At 37.6% G+C, this 20,406-nt stretch overlaps 1 protein-coding gene across 1 annotated transcript in view; it reads left to right on the forward strand.

Moving 5' to 3' along the window:
• LOC141334223 (uncharacterized) overlaps nt 1-20,406 on the forward strand; it is a 93,015-nt gene that overhangs the window by 52,355 nt on the left and 20,254 nt on the right. Inside the window, exons 6-10 of the mRNA XM_073839320.1 lie at nt 10,774-10,869; nt 11,063-11,137; nt 11,610-11,723; nt 12,148-12,282; nt 12,459-12,542. Coding sequence (XP_073695421.1) covers nt 10,774-10,869; nt 11,063-11,137; nt 11,610-11,723; nt 12,148-12,282; nt 12,459-12,542 — 504 coding nt within the window. The remainder of the gene's footprint in view (nt 1-10,773; nt 10,870-11,062; nt 11,138-11,609; nt 11,724-12,147; nt 12,283-12,458; nt 12,543-20,406) is intronic.

Raw genomic sequence — 20,406 nt, forward strand, 5'->3', positions numbered from 1 at the left:
GCCCAGCGGGCCCCGGACACTTCCCCCAGCCGACAAAGCTCGCCGGTTCGCCCGCCTGCTTCATCGACCTCGTCAGCCTCTGTTCCAGACGTAAAGCGGCCGCTGTCTGCCACCGCTTCCATCGACGCCGCTGACGAGGGGGGCCATGAAGGAGGAAGAGGTTACTGATTCTGATTTCCGTTTCCCGCCAAAGCGGGAACGCGCATGCTGCTCAGAAGAGGCGATAGCAGCCCACTTATGTCTGCCCTCCGCTGGACGGCGTGCTAAGTCGGCCCTCCCCTCTAAAGCTTGCCGTCAGACGTCAAACCTGCTTCGCCGCGCTTTCGCCGCCGCCTAGCCGCGTCAGCGCTGCGTAACATGGTCTCTCACCGTTGCTGAGAGGCACCCGTGGTTAACGCTTTCTGACGTTTTTCTCGTCTGGCCGCCGCCCCGCCAGACGCGGCCCGCGGCCCAGGATTGAGTTGAAACCTGAGCCTCCGAAATCGTCCTAGCACAACTGGGAAAACGACGGTGTACGAGTCCCGCTGTTGCCGGACCCCCACCAAAGTTATTCGCTCGTCCAGTTCCAGGAAATGTGACTGTTCCAGTGTTTTCTGCAGCCAACAAACCGGCTCCGTCGCCCGTTTGCCTGCACACAAAAGTCGTTCCCACGGCTACACAGATAAACCCCAATAAAGTGTATTGTCTGGTGTCCCGGCCACGGCCGATGGTGTTTCATGTGTCGTAAGAATGCCCACTAACCAGTGCTCATCTCTAACGTTACACACAAGCACAGCGCACATAAAATCGACACAGATCGATTGCGCTTCACAACCGGCCACGGCCGATGGTGTTTCACGTGTAAGAATGCCCACTAACCAGTGCTCATCTCTACACACAAGCACAGCGCACATAAAATCGACACAGATCGATTGCGCTTCACAACCGGCCACGGCCGATGGTGTTTCACGTGTAAGAATGCCCACTAGCAGTGCTCATCTCTACACACAAGCACAGCGCACATAAAATCGACACAGATCGATTGCGCTTCACAACCGGCCACGGCCGATGGTGTTTCACGTGTAAGAATGCTCACTAGCAGTGCTCATCTCTACACACAAGCACAGCGCACATAAAATCGACACAGATCGATTGCGCTTCACAACCGGCCACGGCCGATGGTGTTTCACGTGTAAGAATGCCCACTAACCAGTGCTCATCTCTACACACAAGCACAGCGCACATAAAATCGACTCAGATCGATTGCGCTTCACACGTGGTAAATATGCCCGCTTCACAGTGGCCACAGACACCACATTATGCACGTCAAACGGTTTCTGTGAAAACGAAACCAAAAGTGCATTCGCTCTACGCAGGCGAACGTTGTTTGGAGTGTGTTAAATGTGCCCGCTGCCCCACAGCCACATCCACACACAGACATAATAGTTCCCGCTATCAGCGTGCCCCATGCCTCAAATATCACGAGCACGTTTTGCATGAAATCAGCGTGCATTCGCTCCATGCAAGCGAACGATGTTTGGAGTGTGTTAAATGTGACTGTTCCAGTGTTTGCTGCAGCCAACAAGCCGGTTCTGTCGCCCGCTTGCCTGCACACAAAGGTTGTTTTCACGGCTACCCAGATAAACCCCCAATAGAGTGTATTTTCTGGAGTCCCGGCCACGGCCGATGGTGTTTCACGTGTAGTCAAAAATGCCCACTCCTCCAGTGCTCATTTCTACACACAAGCACAACCTGTCATACAGACCCTGCGAACATAAAATCGGCTCAGATCGATTGCGCTTCACATGTGGTAAACGTGTCCACTTAACAGTGCCCACAGACATCACATTATGCACGTCAAAAGGTTTCTGTACAAACGAAACTAACGTGTATGCAGGCGAACGGTGTTTGCAGTGTGTTAAATGTGCCTGTTGCCACACAACCACATACACACACAGACATAATAGTTCCCGCTATCAGCGTGCCCCACGCCCCGAATGTCACGAGCACGTCTCTGGTGCCACAGCATACCGAAACCACTCCGTTAATGAAAGAACGGAGCGTGCTTCGTATTCAGCCTCTAGCTATTCATGCAAACGCATTGGAAAAGCTTCCAGGGGTCTCGAAATGGGTGCTGGACATTATAAAAGGAGGCTATTCGCTACAGTTTCACCGACGCCCGCGCCGCTATACAGCGCGCGTCGAGACCACAATGCAGACAGAAGCAGCACACCTGCTTCGAGCCGAAGTGGCGAAACTATTGAGCAAAGGGGTCATAGAGCCCCTTTCTCAAGCTCAAAGCGAAGGGGGGCTGTACAGCAGATATTTCCTGGTACCGAAAAAAGACGGGGGTCACAGACCCATATTAGATCTAAGGCAACTGAACAAAGCGTTGGTGAAGCGTCGGTTCAGGATGCTCACGACCAGAAAAATCCTCGCGCAAGTTCGCCAAGGAGACTGGTTCGTGTCAGTGGATCTGAAAGACGCGTATTTTCAAATACAGATAGCGTCACGTCACAGGCGATTTTTGAGACTCGCCTTCGAGGGCCAGGCATATCAGTACACAGTCCTGCCGTTCGGTTTGTCCCAGGCACCCCGTACATTATGAAGTGCATGGACTCAGCGCTCGTTCCTCTCAGACTGAAAGGCGTGCGCATACTGAACTATTTGGACGATTGGCTGATTCTAGCGCAGTCTCGCTCAGTGCTTGTACAGCATACGACCATGTTACTTGATCACCTCGAGAATTTGGGTCTCAGAGTCAATTGGGCGAAGAGCTCACTGTCCCCCAGTCAGAAAACTTCCTTCCTGGGCACAGAATTGGACTCGCTGTCAATGATAGCGCGGCTGTCACCACAGCGCGCAGCAGACATTCAGTGCACAGCGGGCTCGTTCCGCTGCGGCGCGTCTGTCCCGCTCAAAACATTTCAGAAAATGCTGGGTCTCATGGCCTCAGCGTCATCAGTTCTGCATAGGGATGCTCATATTGACCGTTTAACCGTTAACCGACAGTAAGAATTTTAACCGATTATTACTATCAGTTAAACGGTTTAAAAGGTTTTTTTTCTATTCTTTTTTTTTTTTTTTTTTTTTTACGTTTGCTGCATGGTGAAAGAAATAATGCTATTTGTAAGTTATCTGTTTACTCACGCGCGCATGTCGACACGTGCAGTGTGGCTGTACAGACATATTTCGCTTCACCTTTACTTAGTAAACTGATGTAGTATATGCAACTCAATGGCAAGTGGCGTTATTGGGTTATCAGAGAGTGAATCCGTGAGTGAATGTATTCAAATTCTGAATGAATTATAGTCTAGAAAGTGCGCAATAGGCGCTCCCGTTACAATCACTGGAAAGCTATCACTCATCCTAGAGTAGTTCATCGCAATCTCATAAAGTTATTAAAAAGTAATAAAATAACCTTTAGACTGCACAATTAATCTCTTATTTATATAATGCCAACACTTTGTTTTAATAAGAGAGTTCGCGAAAGTGTAGAAGTCAGCAAAACTGAAACCGGCACTTTGGTTGGTGAGTGGATTGTAACATAGCCTCCTCTGATTGGCCACAGTGATAATCAAATCAACATACATGTCTGTGATTGGCTATTGCTGAACGCTGTAAAACACGCGCTTCTCCTCACGCATATGACAGTGGATGGAAGTCCCGAACCGCAATTTGAAAGGGTTTTTGTGATGGTGTTTTTTTCGCGGATCTAAAAGTTAACAGGCAGCGGTCCTGCCTATCCGTACAGCATGTGGACATGTTAAAAACTAGGCACACTGAGGTATTGGCTGGCCTGCTATATATTTTTATGTCCGACGAGAAGAATAAGACCGGTGCAGTTCTTCAAAGCGCATAAAAGGATTCAGTGTGTTTTAGTTTTGTCATCTTAATTAGGTAGTTATTTAATTTATACATATTTAGTGTAGGCCTATTTATATTATTCTTTTTTTTTTTTTCATTCAGATTTTCTCTGTTCTCAGAACCGCTGCTGATGCGTGATAATTTAAGTATATGTCAATACAGCTTTTGTTGTTGCTCTGAGTCTGTATGCTGCTGTTTGCACGTTAAAATAAAACATTTGCTTGTATTTTTAATGTATCATCACAGATACTCGTGCATTCTATTTTTATTTTAAATTATTATTATTCTAATTTTATCAGTTAACGGTTAATGTTCGGATAACGAGCAGCGGTTGTCGGTCAGGAAAATTAACCGAAATGAGCATCCCTAGTTCTGCAGCTGGGTCTGCTATGTATGCGCCCACTGCAGTTCTGGCTGAAAGCGCGCGTCCCGCGTCAAGCGTGGGCGCCCGGTCGGCTTCGTATCACGGTCAATCAGTAATGTGTCACAGCCCTGAATCCGTGGAGAGCAATCGACTGGTACCAGTTAGGTGTAAGCCTGGGGACTTCCTCGAGAATAAAAGTGGTGTCTACGGACGCGTCCACCTCGGGATGGGGGGCTCTGCTCGAGGGCAGACCGTCTTTTGGCCAGTGGTCAGAACGGGAAAAGCTCCTGCATATCAACTGCCTCGAAATGTTGGCAGTACAGAACGCGCTGATGCGCTTCTGTCCCCAAATAAAAGGAAACCATGTATTAGTCCGCTCGGACAACATGTCAGTGGTTTCCTATATAAATCGCCAGGGCGGTCTCAGGTCCAAAAACCTATACAGACTTGCAGAACGCCTCCTGGTATGGGCTCAGCGCAACCTGCGCTCGCTGAAAGCAGCGCATGTGCCGGGGCTTCTAAACATAGGGCCAGACAGACTGTCCAGGAACAATGTTCCAGCAGGCGAATGGTCTCTACACCCACAGACAGTACAACTAAATGGTGCAAATGTCATCGCTAGTGTCAGAGAATAGCACAGTTGAATAACAGCGGGGCATATTGACACACAGTGTTACAACGTTCCCCATCTGCGCCACTGGAGTATAATACTGGTTAGTGTCTTCTGCTGGTTTGTCAAGCATTAATAAACTGATAAACAATAGATTGGAGGCAGCGGCAGACTGGGACAAAATTTCAGGCCGGGAATCTCTCACTCATCCACACCAAAGTTTTAAACCACAGACAACAATATTTTTTTTTTATAAAACTTGTTGCAAAACAACCACCTCATTGTAATTTGATTGCACTTAGTAAAGGCCAACATTTATTTTTGAAAAATTTAAGTACTACATTAGGACCATGTGTTATTGTTTTAACTTGCCTTAATGTAAAAATTAGTACAATATTAGCTACATCTCACATCTTAAAACTGAACATGTTTTTGTATTATCATGGGTCATGTTTGGCCCTAAGGAAAATTAACCGTGGTATTATTAGGCCTATGGTAAATGTAGTTTTTTGGAGTTTTACAAAACATACCATGGTGAAACTGTATAGTGTAGCAAAACCAGTGTTAATTTGTGGTTACAATGGATTAGCCTAACAATAGTAACCATGGTTTTTGGTTTTATGTTGAGTAAAACCACAGCTAATTTTCAAAAGGGTTATGTTGTAAGCCTTAGCTCCTGTTTTAAAACGATGGGAAAATGTGTCTGCTAAATTCCAGTGCTTTATAATTGTAATTATGTTAATTGACTGCTAACTGCTAACGTTTGCCAGCAGTTTAATGCTTAGATAAACAAAGACACAACTACAATAGTCTATTTACAGATGCAACTGACCTGCACTTTTAGTCCTAAACAAGACAGTTTTGTCTCTCTGCTCCACCTGGGCACTTCCACTCTTGATTCTCGTGTCCTTTTGGCAGATGTGACTACCCGATTCATGATTTATTAGAGTTTTATTATTGAATGGCGAATTCCGAAACCACTTTAGTACATTCGGCAGGAAACGAAAACAAAAACAACAACAATATTTTAAAAATAATAATAATAAAAATTGGAGGGAAGCAGGCCAAATTGGTTGCCAGACCACCGGAATTCCCCCAGTTCTCCCATTGGCCAGTCCGCCCTGATTGAAGGTTAACCCTCATGCGGGCTTTGTTTTGGAATCACACTCATGGTCTTTGGGGTCTCTAGTTTGTTACAAAATAATGGATAAAAAAACCATCCTGTTTATTAATGTTTTTACTTCACATTTGTGCAGTTTTCATAGGATTTATGCTATTTTTTTAAATATATATAAATTATTAGATAAATATATATTGTTAATAGTTTTATATGCAAAAACAGCTTTTTATGTAAAATTCACTTTATAAAATACCCACATTTTAAACTTTCATTCATAACATGGATAATTTGATATGGTTTAGTGTAAGATTTTTGCCCATTTTTTTTTTTTTTTAAATGCAGTTTTAAAAGTAAAAAAAATATAACCACTAGATGGCTGCAGAGCACTACTATTAACTAATTGCTGTTTGACCAACAACAAGATATCTTTTTTTTCAGTTGAGTACATATCTACATATTATGAAATCACAATTCTAACAATAAAAAATACTTTTTGTCAAAGTTAAGCATTTTTTGTAATGAAACAAAACCAAAATTGAGTAGCAGTACACAACATGAACATAAGAATGCAACAACAACATCTTTTTATTTTTATTTGACAAATTATAAGAGAGCCGTTTTTATGGTCTCCAAATGTAGTCCTGTGTGTTTCATGATATGTAGATATGAACTCAACTGAAAAACTTGTGAAAAGATATCTTTCAGGTGGTCAAATAGCAAAAAGCATATAGTGGAGCTCTGCAGCCACCTACTGGTAATTTTTTTTTTTTTTTTTTTTTTTTTTTTTTTTAACGTTTAAAACTGGATTTTCCAAAAGATGGGCAAATATGAAATTTAAATTATCCATTTTATCCCCATGAATGAAAGTTAGACATGTGGGTTTTAGATGAAAGTGAATTTTACAAAAAAAAGCTGTTTTTGCATAAAAACCTATAAAAATATTTATTTACTAATTTATATATATTTATAAAATATCATAAGTCCTCCAAAAACTGCACAAATGAGGAGTAAAAACATTAATAAACAGGAAAATATTTTTTTTAACTATTATTTTATTACAAAATTGCATTTTGTTGTCCACGAACGTGAGTATTTTCTTCACACTAACGTAAAATCAAGATATCATTCCAATTGAATTTTTTATCAAGATAGTGTTGACTGATTTACAAAGTCTCATACCATTTGGACAAAGGGAACATTTTTTATTTTAATAGCAGATTTCTCTCATTTTAAGTAAATACTAAAAACTGAGATGAAAAATTTACTTCGGCTAGAAGTTTTCTTTTACTACAGTAAAATAAATATTCAGCGATATCTTTAAAAGGCTTTTGACACGCATGTTTTCTCGGTATAGTGTTGCTGTGTCAACTAGTAACTAGTAACAACTAACCCTGCGTTATAGTTTGTGCCCGACGCTCTCCTATTCATTTTCTAACTTCTTAAAAAAAAGAAGTAACACTAGTGTTCTCTATAATTTTTCTGTTATATCTGTATTCTTTTTATTTGTTATACAATTGACAAAAAAAAAAATAAAAAAAATAACTTTCTTCGTTAGGCGTTGCATATCATTACATTAAGCACTTTCATATCATTGCTGTTTTGTTGATTTGAATTCCCTTTGTCCTCATTTGTAAGTTGCTTTGGATAAAATGTGAATAACTAAATGTAAATGCAATGAAATAAATCAGTATATCTGAAGGATCATGTGACACCGAAGACTAACAGCTGATGAGAATTCAGCTTTGCATCACAGAAATACATTTTATTTTAAATTATATATATAAAAACGTTATTTTAAATTGCAATAATAGTACTTTTTTTCTGTTTTTTTGGTCAAATAAATGAAACTTTGATCATAAGAGTAAAAAAAAAAATCTGTTCAAATCTTAGAAATCTTACAGATCCCAAACTTTTAAGAGGCAATGTAAATGTATAGTGTGCACTTTTTATTGATTTTATTTTGTGTGTGTATCTCCCCTTTGCACTTTTGTATCTGTTGTTTAAGCTTTAATAAATAATGATAATAATAAGAAGAATAATAATAAATAAAAACCTGACTTTGGCAGTTTGATGCATGTTTCAAATCAATTGATTCACAAACGTTTCAAAGCTTCATAAAGCAGTGATTCGAAAGTGCCCATCACTAATGTTTAGCAGGTGACCCATGCTGCTACAGCTGCTAGTTATTGCTAACTTCCTCTACCCACACAGTGTTGCCAACTATTTCCAATGAAAAGTAGCTAAAGCCTGCCCGAAAAGTAGCTAAATGTTGCCAGATGACGTCACACACCAATTTGCATATCAGTGACGTCATCACGTAGTATCTGACAAGCGTAAGCCTGTCATGTCTCTACTCTATGAGGCGCTGTGTATTATATTATATTAAAACATTACATCCAGATGCACAATAAATAGGTTCTTATTAACAAAAACTCAAAACTGCATCTTTATGTAGTATACAAAATAATTAATGTTTTCTCAAATTGACTGGCCATCTCAGCCATCCTTTAAATTCAGGTACAGACTCCCACTGTTTTCTGTATTTCTGGCTGTACAATTTCGATTGAGACATGTTCAGTTAAAAATTAATGAGCAGCTACTAAAGCTAACTAAATTTTAACTGTGGTTACTCTTAATTAATTCACTTAAAATGTGAAATGTGTGCTACTGCTGTTGCACTCAGCCAACAAATTTTGCTGCGGCAGCTGTGCCTGGCTATTTAGACCTTATGTAGCCCCACCCCCACACTCTACTGAGTAAAGCCTGCAGCCACTGCTCTTTTGATTTGAGTCACTTTTTAAAAATTGCTAAAAGTAGCCAAATGAATGTTAAAAATTGCTAAATTTGTTGCTAGGTGCTTTTTGAAAAAAAAGTTGCTAGGGTAGTATGAAAAGTTGCTAAATCTAGCAACAAAATTGCTAAGTTGGCAACACTGTACCCACATGGCTTTACTTAAGGAAACCTAAAACACAATGCGCCCCTAGTGGTAAGGAAGAAAACTGCCCAGAATTTTTTTATTAACCGCTCATGTCTGTTGCAACTCGACATCGACTTTCCTGCAGAGTTTAGCTCCAACTTTAATCAAACTCAGCAAACCTATGATTGAAGACATGGATAAACACGATCTGACAAAGACAGCACACCACACTTCAACAGATTTCCCACCAGAGTCCCGGCTGTGAACACGTGAAATCTCACAAAATCTCTCCAGACTTGAGAATAAACATCACACAAAAGTACTAAAACAGCTTTATTTTAACAAGACATGTATGTTGATTCATATTGAAATCAATTGACAAAAAAAAAAAAGGTTTGGTTAATGCCTAATCAATATTAATGTCTACTGTATTTACAAATAAAGTTAAGGACATATCATTCTAAATTATACACAAGAGTTAACTTGAGCTAAAGATTATTTGGTCAAATTTATATCTGATATTTAAAACTATTTTAGCAAAATGTCTGTGATTTTTATTACATTTTTTTACAAAATATTCATAATCATTTTCTTTTGTTATGGACATACACTACGGGCAAGTGTGCCTGAACTTTAGACTGGCAGTGCAATATGTAATAATTTAGTTTTGTTATGGAAATATGTATTGTATTATTTATTCCTAGTAGAACAGCAAAGAAAAGCACAGTCATGTCTGATAAATCTTTTTTTTTTTCATGCAATATTTAATGTTCATAAATGTAAGTTATCCTTTGATTGTTTTTTTTTTTTTTTTAGGAAGGGAATGGAGCATTATATGGATACTATAAGGTTTTCTATAAAACAAAAATGATAAACACAGTGGACGATAGGAAGTAAGAAATTGCGATAATGGTGTTTGGAGCACTGATCTATCATAGAACGATTTTGACAGAAAAGCCTAATAAATCTAATCCACCTGAAACTGATGTAGTAGAAGAGATGCTATAGGAAATAAGCAGCTACGGGACATGTTTGGTGGAGGTTTTGCTGCTAAAGGAGGATCTACTTAAGCAATAAGGTACGAGAGGCCCCTTCAGCAGTGATTTATTCACGATACTGCAAGGCCTCAAGTACCTTATTGCTTTTATAAAACGGTTACAACACAATAAAAATATTAATATCAAAATATATATTAATTTATATATATATTAGGTTGTACATTTTCATAAAGTAAAAACATTAACTGCCTTCCGCTGTAAAAAGTAGTCCCTAACTGCTAAAGCTGTGTTTACGTTGCTAGGGGTGGTCGCTAAGGGGGTTCAATGATACACAAAACCGTTGAGTGAAGCGGTCATAGCAGTACCATATCATGAATACGACACAGCTGCTGACCAATCAGAATTGAGGAATGGAACTAACCGTTTTATAAAGGTCACTAAATCCACCAATGAACTGTGAATGATTATTCAATGTGTTCAGTAAAATGTGAAACGTATTAAATTGCTTGCATGATTAGTTTAGTCAGATTGTGTTTGTTGAACTGCGATCAGACCGCATTTAATCAATGCAGACATTTCAAAGTGTATGCTGCTTGAACGATTTCTATATTTCTGCATGAATGTGACCCAAAACATCGTCATATTTTCATAACAGTCCTGAGGGTAGACAAAGAGAACCCAATCAAACAAGAGACAATATTTTCTTTGTCATTTATTTATTCATAAGAAAAATGATCCAGTGTTAAAAATCTGCTTTTGATGTTTTGAGTTAGATTTATGCAGGAATATAGAAAACTCTGAAGGGTTCACAAACCTTCAAGCAGCACGGTACGATGAATCGTGAATTTATTCTGGTTTTATTATGGTATATCATGTATATCCGTGAATTCTCATGATCAATGTCTGGTTTTGTTTCAGGATCTGTGAGTGAGTCGGTCTGTTGTTGTGCTCTTTATTTTCTGAGGCCTCTCCTGTTGCTCTGGGCGGCTCCATTTATTGAACATTTATTTTCAGGTATGATTACTTTGATCTGTTTATGAGTAGAGCTGAGAAACTGAAGCATAATATCCAGATGTTTGGATTTTATACCATCCTTGTGTGAGAGATTTAACAAAACATCAAACCATTTTTAGTGTTTTAGTGTTGTTTGCGTTTCATTGCATTCATATGACATTGTGATTAAATTATTGTCTTTTCTGTTTTACAGCCCAGATTAAAACATGGATTAAGAAATACAGCTATGTGGCGGAATATACAGTTTTCTCAGTTGTTGTTTATTCAGGTAAACAAATGCAAATGTCAATCAATTATAATTATCATAACAACTTTAAAATGCACTTTAAGAGAAAATGATGAGAAATGCTGTTGTAAATCTGAACGATCTGTAGCAAAACAACAGTCTTGCATAAATCATAACACATGCAGAAACATAAGCAGCTCTACATGAGAGATGACAGAGGATGTGTGTTAGTATGACAGACCCTACATGTGTTCAGTCAATCTCTCTGTTTATAGGACTGAATCACATTTATGATCTTATTAAGTACACAAATCTGCATTGAATGACTCCATATGATTGTGTAGCTGTCAGACTGGAAACAAAACCCTGAATCTCAGATTAGAACAGACAGACTGACAGTGGTTTGTGTAAAACATCAGTCAAATGATAAGAGTGTTTCACATTTTTATGACTTGTACAGTATTTTCAATTTGATTGTGCTTATATCTGATAATATTTATTTCATTTTTTTCAGCTCTGTTTGCAAGTGCATGGGAAAAGTTTATAAACTTTGCAATATTTAATAAAGTCATCGTAATGGTCCTGTTTGCAGTAGTGTTCGTGTGCTGCCTCTGCAAAATCACTTACAGTAAGTGTTTGTGTCTGATTTATTACCATAAATGATCAGCTGAATAAATGAGATCAAACTGATTCACGCTGATCTGAACGTCCTTCATAACTTTAGTTTAATAATCTAAATGCACTACAATAACTCTAGACATTAAAATACAAACATACTTTATTGTTCAGATATAATAGTGTACTTCAGAGTATTAGTAGAAATGGTGTTGATCTTACAATAAGAGCTTTTTTGAAGGTCACTGAATACCTTCATTATATTTATTGATATGTTTATAATATAAGCAATACACTGTATGTTTGTATGAAACTCTGACAGATTAATTCACTCTGTTCATCTGCCTTTGTTGTTGATTTTGTTGTTTGTTGTAAATTGTGTAATGATTCAAAACTGAATCAAATCAGATGTTAATTATTAAAAATGTTTCTTATAGTTTTAGTTACAGAGGTTGGGAAGAAAACTGGCCGGGTAATTAATATCTTTGACGTTGTGGCTGATACCACCTTTGAGATTCTGCCTACTTTACAATTCATGCTCCTGTTCTACACGTTTGGATCAGCCAGAGGAGGTGAGTTCATATTCATAATGATTTGAGTTCATCTGTGTGTATTATACTCACACATTATTCACTGAGACTGATGTTCATTATGATTTACTGTAATCTGCTGTAAACGTTTATAATGCTATAACTGCTCTTGATTCTTTATAATGTCAAATATTAATATAATTACTCTCCTTTTTTAGGGTTAATCATCATTGTCATTTTACCAGTGTTAATGATGATGACAAATGACAGATTGATTTATAGATGCAGATATGAGTTTAACTGTAAGTATCTGATGAATTGTGATCTAACCTCGGTTGCACTGCATCGGTGTTTCTGTTATATTGATCATCAGTGTTTGCAGAAACATGTTACACAGATCTGATGACATATTTACAGAAACAACGTGATATAACATGTTTTATATTAGATTTCTGAAATCAGATTACAGTTACTGAATTATGCGACTTCAATGAAGAGTTGATTTGCAAAAGCAGATAACATCCTTTTTTTAATTTTCAAAAATCATGTTTTTATGATGTTATCATTATTTGTGTTAGCTGTATTTTTACCTAATCAAAATAATCCAACTGCAGTTTGATTAAGATTAATTGGAACACACAATGAAAAAGAAAAACATGATTTTTGAACATTTATATTCACGTTCTCTTCATATATTGTCTGAGAAATATATATATATATACATCTGTAAAATGATATTAATTTTACATGGGGTGCACTTCCAGCATGAGTTATGTTCATGTATACATCTGTTTGTAGCTGCAGTGAGGTGTTGACAGCTTCATTGATTATAATGACAGCACATCTGGTTTCTATTTTAGCTGATTTATTCACCCATGTGTGTCCCAGATGGCCTTCACCTGCTTTATCTCACTGGGGCCGGTTGTGTCCTCAGTTTCCATAAATGCCTCACATGGATTTTTCCAGATGAGTTGATAAAGATGATGGAGTTAATTAGATAATAATGTGATTAATTGACTAACAATTAGCATTATTGAAAGAGAGATGATGATTACAAGCAGAATCACTGAACATGAACAAAAAAGGAGAAGCAGCAATGACATACAGCTACAGCTTTAATAAAATAGATTGAAAACACATTAGGGGACAGATCTGCTAACAGTGTTCGAAAACTTCTAATTCAACACTAATCATGGCAGCACTAATACAAAGCTCATTTTGGTGTTACAAAACAGTCAGGATTTACTAAAGACACATTAGCAATGAAAAGTTGTGGACACAGTTAGTGCATATGTATTTGTAGGAGTTTCCCTTTCAGATGCAAAACATATGTTAGCAGAGTATTTCAATAATTTATGCCATTCTGCATCTGTGTTGTTTTAACAGATCACCCACACATTATGGTCATTGATCTGCTTATTTGCAGCCCTACACTAATTTGCACAGCTCTTGGTAGATTATGTTGATCATTAGGAACATGATCTGGCTAAGTATGTGTTCATTTACAGTGCCTTGCAAAAGTATTCATACCCCTTCATTTTTTTTCACATTATGTTTTGTTGCAGCATTATGTTAAACTGCTTTAAATTACTTTTTTTCCACATCAATCTACATCTCATACACCATAATGACAAAGCACAAAACAGGTTTTTTATTAGAAATAAAAAACTGAAAAGATCCTGTTGCATAAGTATTCATACCCTTTTCTGGGAGACTGGAAATGTAGCTCAGGAGCATTCATATTGCTTCTAGATGTTCCTACACTTGGAGTGGAGTTAAACTGTGGCAAATTCATTTGAATGAGTCTGATTTAGAAAGACACACACCTCTCAGAAAAGGTCTAACAGCTGAAAATGCATCTCAGAGCAAAACCCAAGATAACTGCCTGTAGAGCTCAGTGACAGACTTGTGTTAAGGCGATGATCTAGAGAAGAGTTCAGAAACAAATCTGCTGCATTGAAGGTTCACAGAAGCATAATTGCCAAATGCAGATGTGCAAAGCTTGTCACATCATTCCCAAAAACAGTTGAGGCTGTAAAGGTGCTTCAACTATGTACTGAGTTAAGGGTATGAATACTTATGCAATCTACTTATTTCAGTGTTTTATTTTTAATACATTTGTAACATTTGCAAATCTGGTTTTTGCTTTGTCATTATTATGGTGTATGGAGTGTAAATTGATGTGGGGAAAACTATTTCAAAGCAGTTTAACATAATGCTGCAACAAAACAAAATGTGGAAAAAAAAATGAAGGGGTATGAATACTTTTGCAAGGCACTGTATGAGTGTATCTGTGCTTTTATGGGATTGTGCTTTCACACTAATTTGCCATTTTTTAGTAAATCTGGCCCTGAACCCCTCAAGATCTCAGCAGATGATAATTTAATAAACAAAAACAGCAGAACAGCAAAACAATTTTATTGAGAGTTAACAGAGGTTTAGATCTTGATGTTTTATTAAAACTTATGTTTGTCACCATCATGCACAATAAAATCAACTCTATTCAGAGAACATTTGGTCCCTCTCTAAATAGTTCAATTAACACTGAAACAGAGTTCAAGTTAATTAGAAAATGTCATGATCACTTAAATAATGAATGTGCATTAGTGATGAAGACCTGCTGTTAGAATTACTGAAGAAACGAGAAACAAAAGAACAACTGACTTCAGCTGCAGATAAAATCAACTGAAATGAAAAAAAGTCATTAAATCTCTCAAGATCTGACTAAACCGCTCCACTCATTATGAACCAGACTTTATTTCTGTCATACGTCTACAGAAGCTCTATTGAGAATTATAGAGAATCAGACGTTCTTTTTTTCATTGGTTAAAAAAAAGTGTATCTCCACCATCATGGAGATCAACGTTGCTTAGTTTGGCTCTTGACTGCCTCTTTTAGATCTTTCTCTTTAGCAATGTGTGTGGTGTTGTAACACAGTTAGACCAGTGCTTTACATTAAGCTCATATTAACTGCTTTTAAACAGTGACATAGTTATCAAGATCTGATTAGAAAATATTTAAAGTAATTTATTTAAAAAGTAAAATATGAAAGTAGAACAGTAATAGCTTGTGCTATCATTGTAAATGATTTTAAATCATGCAGTGCATAAAGAAATCTCCTGTGTTACGTAGACACACACAGACATCAGTACCAGCATATGAATCTCAACAATGGTGGTGACATTTAACAAAACGATAATGCTGCAATGCATGCTGGGTAACAACATAGGAAAAACTCCCATCATGCACTGCAGTATGACTAATTATTGTCACCACTGTTGAGGATGGTATGATAAGTGTTCATGTCTAAAAGCCTGAGCTGGTGTAGCTCTCTATCTTCAACAATGATGCAATTCAGTAATGTTTCTTTAACAGAACTGTTGAAATAATCAAATGTCAGTCAATAAATCAGCAAGAGAGACCACTTCATGAAGTTCACTCAAACAAACTGTACAAAATGTAAGATAATCTGTTGCTTAAGTGTTTGATTCAGAAATACACAAATGTTTACTGTGAAACAATATTGAAATTGCTTTGAAGCAAAATTATTTTAAATGAACAAAAGGGTCAAGAGCCCAACTTAAGCAAACCTTGACCACAATTATGGTGGCATCATGCTTTTCGTTTAGTTTTTCCCCCTTGACCAATAAAACACCAACTTCTGATGACTGCAAAAGCTGTTTGTGGAGTTGTTTAATCAGATCTTGAGATGTTCAATGTCTTTTACTTCAGTTGATTTCATCTGTGGCTGAAGTCAGTTGTAGTTCTTCTGTTTCTCGTTTCTTCAGTAATTCTGCTTGTTAACACCAGGGCCCGTATTCATAAAACATCTTAGCGCAAAGAGTTGCTCCTAGTGACAAAATTCTAAGAAAATTCTTAGAAATGTGGGTGTTTCCTCTTAAAATTAAAGAAAAGATCCTAGTTAAGAAAAAAGTAATTCAGAAAGCATCTTAACCCTTAAAACAGGTCTTAAGGTCCAAAATTGTTAGGAGTACAGACGAGAACTTTTAAGAGGGTTAAGAGTTTCTTTAGCAGTGGAGAAAATTGACAAAACATGAGAGCAAAGAAAAATTTGCACACAATGCATGACAGTGAGTTAATAAAATGCCACATGTGGGATTGTGCAGAGATAATGATTGTGACCAAGATATGCTCAAATCTTTGACATGCCGTATTGCAAGAAATGGAAGTAATCATTACATTACATGAACATATTTGTCAACTGTTCATTTCCTTTAAAATACAATAATTAAATAAAAATATATAAATTACGCCTATAATTTCAAAGTGAAGGCTTATACTAGACCCTACACTTAAAAGTGCTCTTTTATTTCCTACTTGGAAACCAACCAATCCCAGTCCTCAAAAGGCTGCGTCATCACTAGAAACGGGATCAACCCCGCCTCCACACTAAGATAAAAGCGTTAGTCTTTTCTTCGCTCAGAGTTGCTCTTAGATTGAACTCAATCACTCTTAAGTTAATTTAATTTAAATTAGGAGCTTTCTGAGATGATTCTTAGAAGCTTTAAGAATACTGGCCCTGGTCTTCATCACTAATGCACACTCATTATTTAAATGATCACAAGGCCGTGTTCACACTTGGCGTCTTTTTGTAACAAAAAAATCTGGACGCGTTGCAGCAGAAGGCGTCTTTTTGTTGCTATAACAACAGCTGCAACAGTAGCCTATGTGTGCTACAGAAATGTCGATAAAAGAGGAAGCTGGCTCTTTTCTTTTTTTGACATTTTTGCCTTTTATTTGATAGGACAGTATTAAGACAGGAAGCGAAGCGGGAAAGAGAGAGGGGGGACGGGATCGGGAAAGGTCTGCGAGCTGGGACTCGAAAAAGGAAGTTTGCAACGCTGCACGTCGGTTTTTAAAGTTAACGGGGAGGCGAATCCGGTTCACGACAATACAATAAAAGTCTATATAACGGCACCTTTCCCATTTTTTCTTGTTGTTATAGAAACGAAAGGTCTAGCTACTCGCTTGTTATTGGTCAGCTGTCAAAAAACTGCTTGATGTAGGGCGTTTTCTTCAGAAATGTTTTCTTTTTTCAACTTAAAAAGACGCTCTGAGCTGCAAAAAAAGACGCCGGCGGTGGCGTTTAAAAAAGCGCTCAGGGCTTTTTTGAAAAGACGGTTTACTCCATAGGGTTATAAAGTAAAACACGCGCTGGCAGTTACAAAAAAAAAAGATGCCAAGTGTGAACACTCCCTTAATTATCTCATTAACTTTACCTCTGCTTCAGTGTTAGTTGAGCTCTATTTAGAGAGAGACCAAATGTTCTCTCAGTAGAGTTGGTTTTAGTTGAGCAAATTCCTCTGGCTGCTATAACTGTCTTTATTACGGCAAGACAGGTGAGATAAACTGTGATCTGCTGATTGTAATAAAGATATAATTCTTATTTAATGGCCATTTTCAAAGATTCATTCAGAGTCTAGTTCCATAGACTTACATTGACGGAATGTTCAAATGAGTCAACACTATTCAAACTCTGTCAAAACTCTTAACTGTCAAAATTCTAACTGTCAAAATTCTAACTGTCAAAATTCTAACTGTCAAAACTCCCATAATCCTTTGAGACTCAATCAAACTCTTCTAATCTAATATCGCACTTCTGCAATCGAAAACGTAAGTTTCAAATAGTAGCATGAAAAAACTTTGGCTGCAGCCTTTATCAATGGACAAGATAGACATTCAGCACAGATACGTCTCATAAAAACACTCAAAACTCAGTTTACAATCATTAATGGACTTTTGTGAAACCAAGATGGCTTTATAGACCAATTATCAGCCTACGTCACACACGCGTCACGCTGGTTCAAGTGCGCATGTCGGTTGCAAAAGACGACCGGAACCGCTATAATGTCCCGTTCCAGGCAACCCGTTACTCGTGTTTTTCCGATCTTCTATCAGTGAAAGTGCACCCAAACGACAGTCAAACCCGTGACTTCCCACTCGTGAACTCGTACTAGATCGATGTGCTCCCAGTTCCGAGTTCTGACGTGACATAGCCCGCGAAACCACTATGTCAGCACATACGAGTGCGGTGTTTATGCAAGAGGTACACAGTGAAAAATAGACTTTAGGACAATATAACATTGCAAACAAATTAATAATAATGTAATAATAATAAATGCGCTCAGGCAGTTTGGGGTGACTTGCCTGGAATGCTATAGATGTGAGTCGTGATTTCAAGTCCTGATTTACGAGTTAAAAAACCTGCCTGGAACGCAGCGTAAAACCCGAAAGAAAAATCAGAAAATGAAGGAAAGACAACCGTGAAAATGTTGTATTGTGCAGTGGGTAAAGTTACACGGCTAGTCTCGTAAGCTTGGCTACTAACGTTAACAAGTTATAGCGAATTATCCTACTGTCAGTCACTAACGTTAGAATACACTTTTTGTACAGGAGATCGGTATCCATTCGTCACTTCTGTCTTTTCCTACTCAACTCAACCCAGTGTGAAATAAACAAAGGCAAAGCAAAACTTAAAAATTTGAGGTAAATATTGTCTCTTTATTTGCTAAGAGGGATGAAATTGCAGGCATCAAAATTCAGAGAATTTATGGCAAGTAATGTCACATCGTGTTTTTAAATTAATTTGTTAGACATTGATCGTTTTTGTATGTCTGCATTGTGTAGTGAAGCCTGTTGAGGCATGCTTTATACATCTAATTTGCACTTGACTTGATTTGGGTACACGATTACATCTGTGGCAAACGGATCTGTCAGACCAATCCCACTCACTAACGTTAATTTCGTTGAATAACCATTCTTATCGTTGGGTGACAAGCTGTTGTAATATGCGGTAAACATTTTTAAAATAACATTAATCAAAATAATCTATAATAATTTAGAATCGAACTGTTTTGTACCATATCTGTGTAATTTCCTATTCGTAAACGCTATGTCTCCCGGGTTTTCTGCAACCAAGATGCGCGCGCATCCCGGATGTTTACAAACAGATAATTGGTCTATAATATCCCAAAGTATATTTCATGACTCAAAGGGGAGTTTTTGTTGTTACAAAACCGCAAGAAAACAATATAAACAGCATTGTACATCAAAGAGCATGTCAGTTAGCCACAGCTTAAAATGTTAATTACCACTAAAGACTGTTTTGAACGATTAAAGTAAAGGCTCAGTGAGAAACGTATATTCAACAGTAATGCTCACATTTGTTTGTGCACCTGCTTTACGAATTTTTTTTTGAAATGAAAGTTGTTCAAAGAAACAAATGCTTCCAGCCCATAGACCATTATTTCGAAACAACATTGATCATCATAAATGAGTCACATCCTCCATGATTGAGTGGGTTGAATAGTATTGTACTTTATACAGAAACAGGGGGTAAGTCCTTATAAATATTCTGCAAGAATAAACAAAAATAATAATAAAAATAAACGTGAATCGCTCCGATAATGGGAATAACTTGAGCAGCTTGCTGCTATTTACTTAATGTCATGACAGGCTAGCAACTAGCCTAAGACATGCTATCAGTGGACTAATTCATGCTAGCAACATGCTAATCATAACATCAATGCGTTAAAACATGCTAGCAGCTACCAATGTGTTAATTCTACAATATAATTATGTTAGCAACATGCTAATCATGCTATAAACATGCTTGCAACTAGCCTAAGACATGCTATCAGTGGACTAATTCATGCTAGCAACATGCTAATCATAACATCAATGCGTTAAAACATGCTAGCAGCTACCAATGTGTTAATTCTACAATATAATTATGTTAGCAACATGCTAATCATGCTATAAACATGCTTGCAACTAGCCTAAGACATGCTATCAGTGGACTAATTCATGCTAGCAACATGCTAATCATAACATCAATGCGTTAAAACATGCTAGCAGCTACCAATGTGTTAATTCTACATTATAATTATGTTAGCAAAATGCTAATCATGCTATAAACATGCTAGCAACTAGCCTAAGACATGCTATCAGTGGACTAATTCATATTAGCAACATGCTAATAATAACATCAATGCGTTAAAACATGCTAGCAGCTACCAGTGTGTTAATTCTACATTATAATTATGTTAGAGACATGCTAATCATGCTATAAACATGCTAGCAACTAGCCTAAGACATGCTATCAGTGGACTAATTTATGCTAGCAACATGCTAATCATAACATCA

The sequence above is a fragment of the Garra rufa genome, chromosome 1, assembly GCF_049309525.1.
Source record: "Garra rufa chromosome 1, GarRuf1.0, whole genome shotgun sequence".
In the NCBI taxonomy this organism is placed as follows: Eukaryota; Metazoa; Chordata; class Actinopteri; order Cypriniformes; family Cyprinidae; genus Garra; species Garra rufa.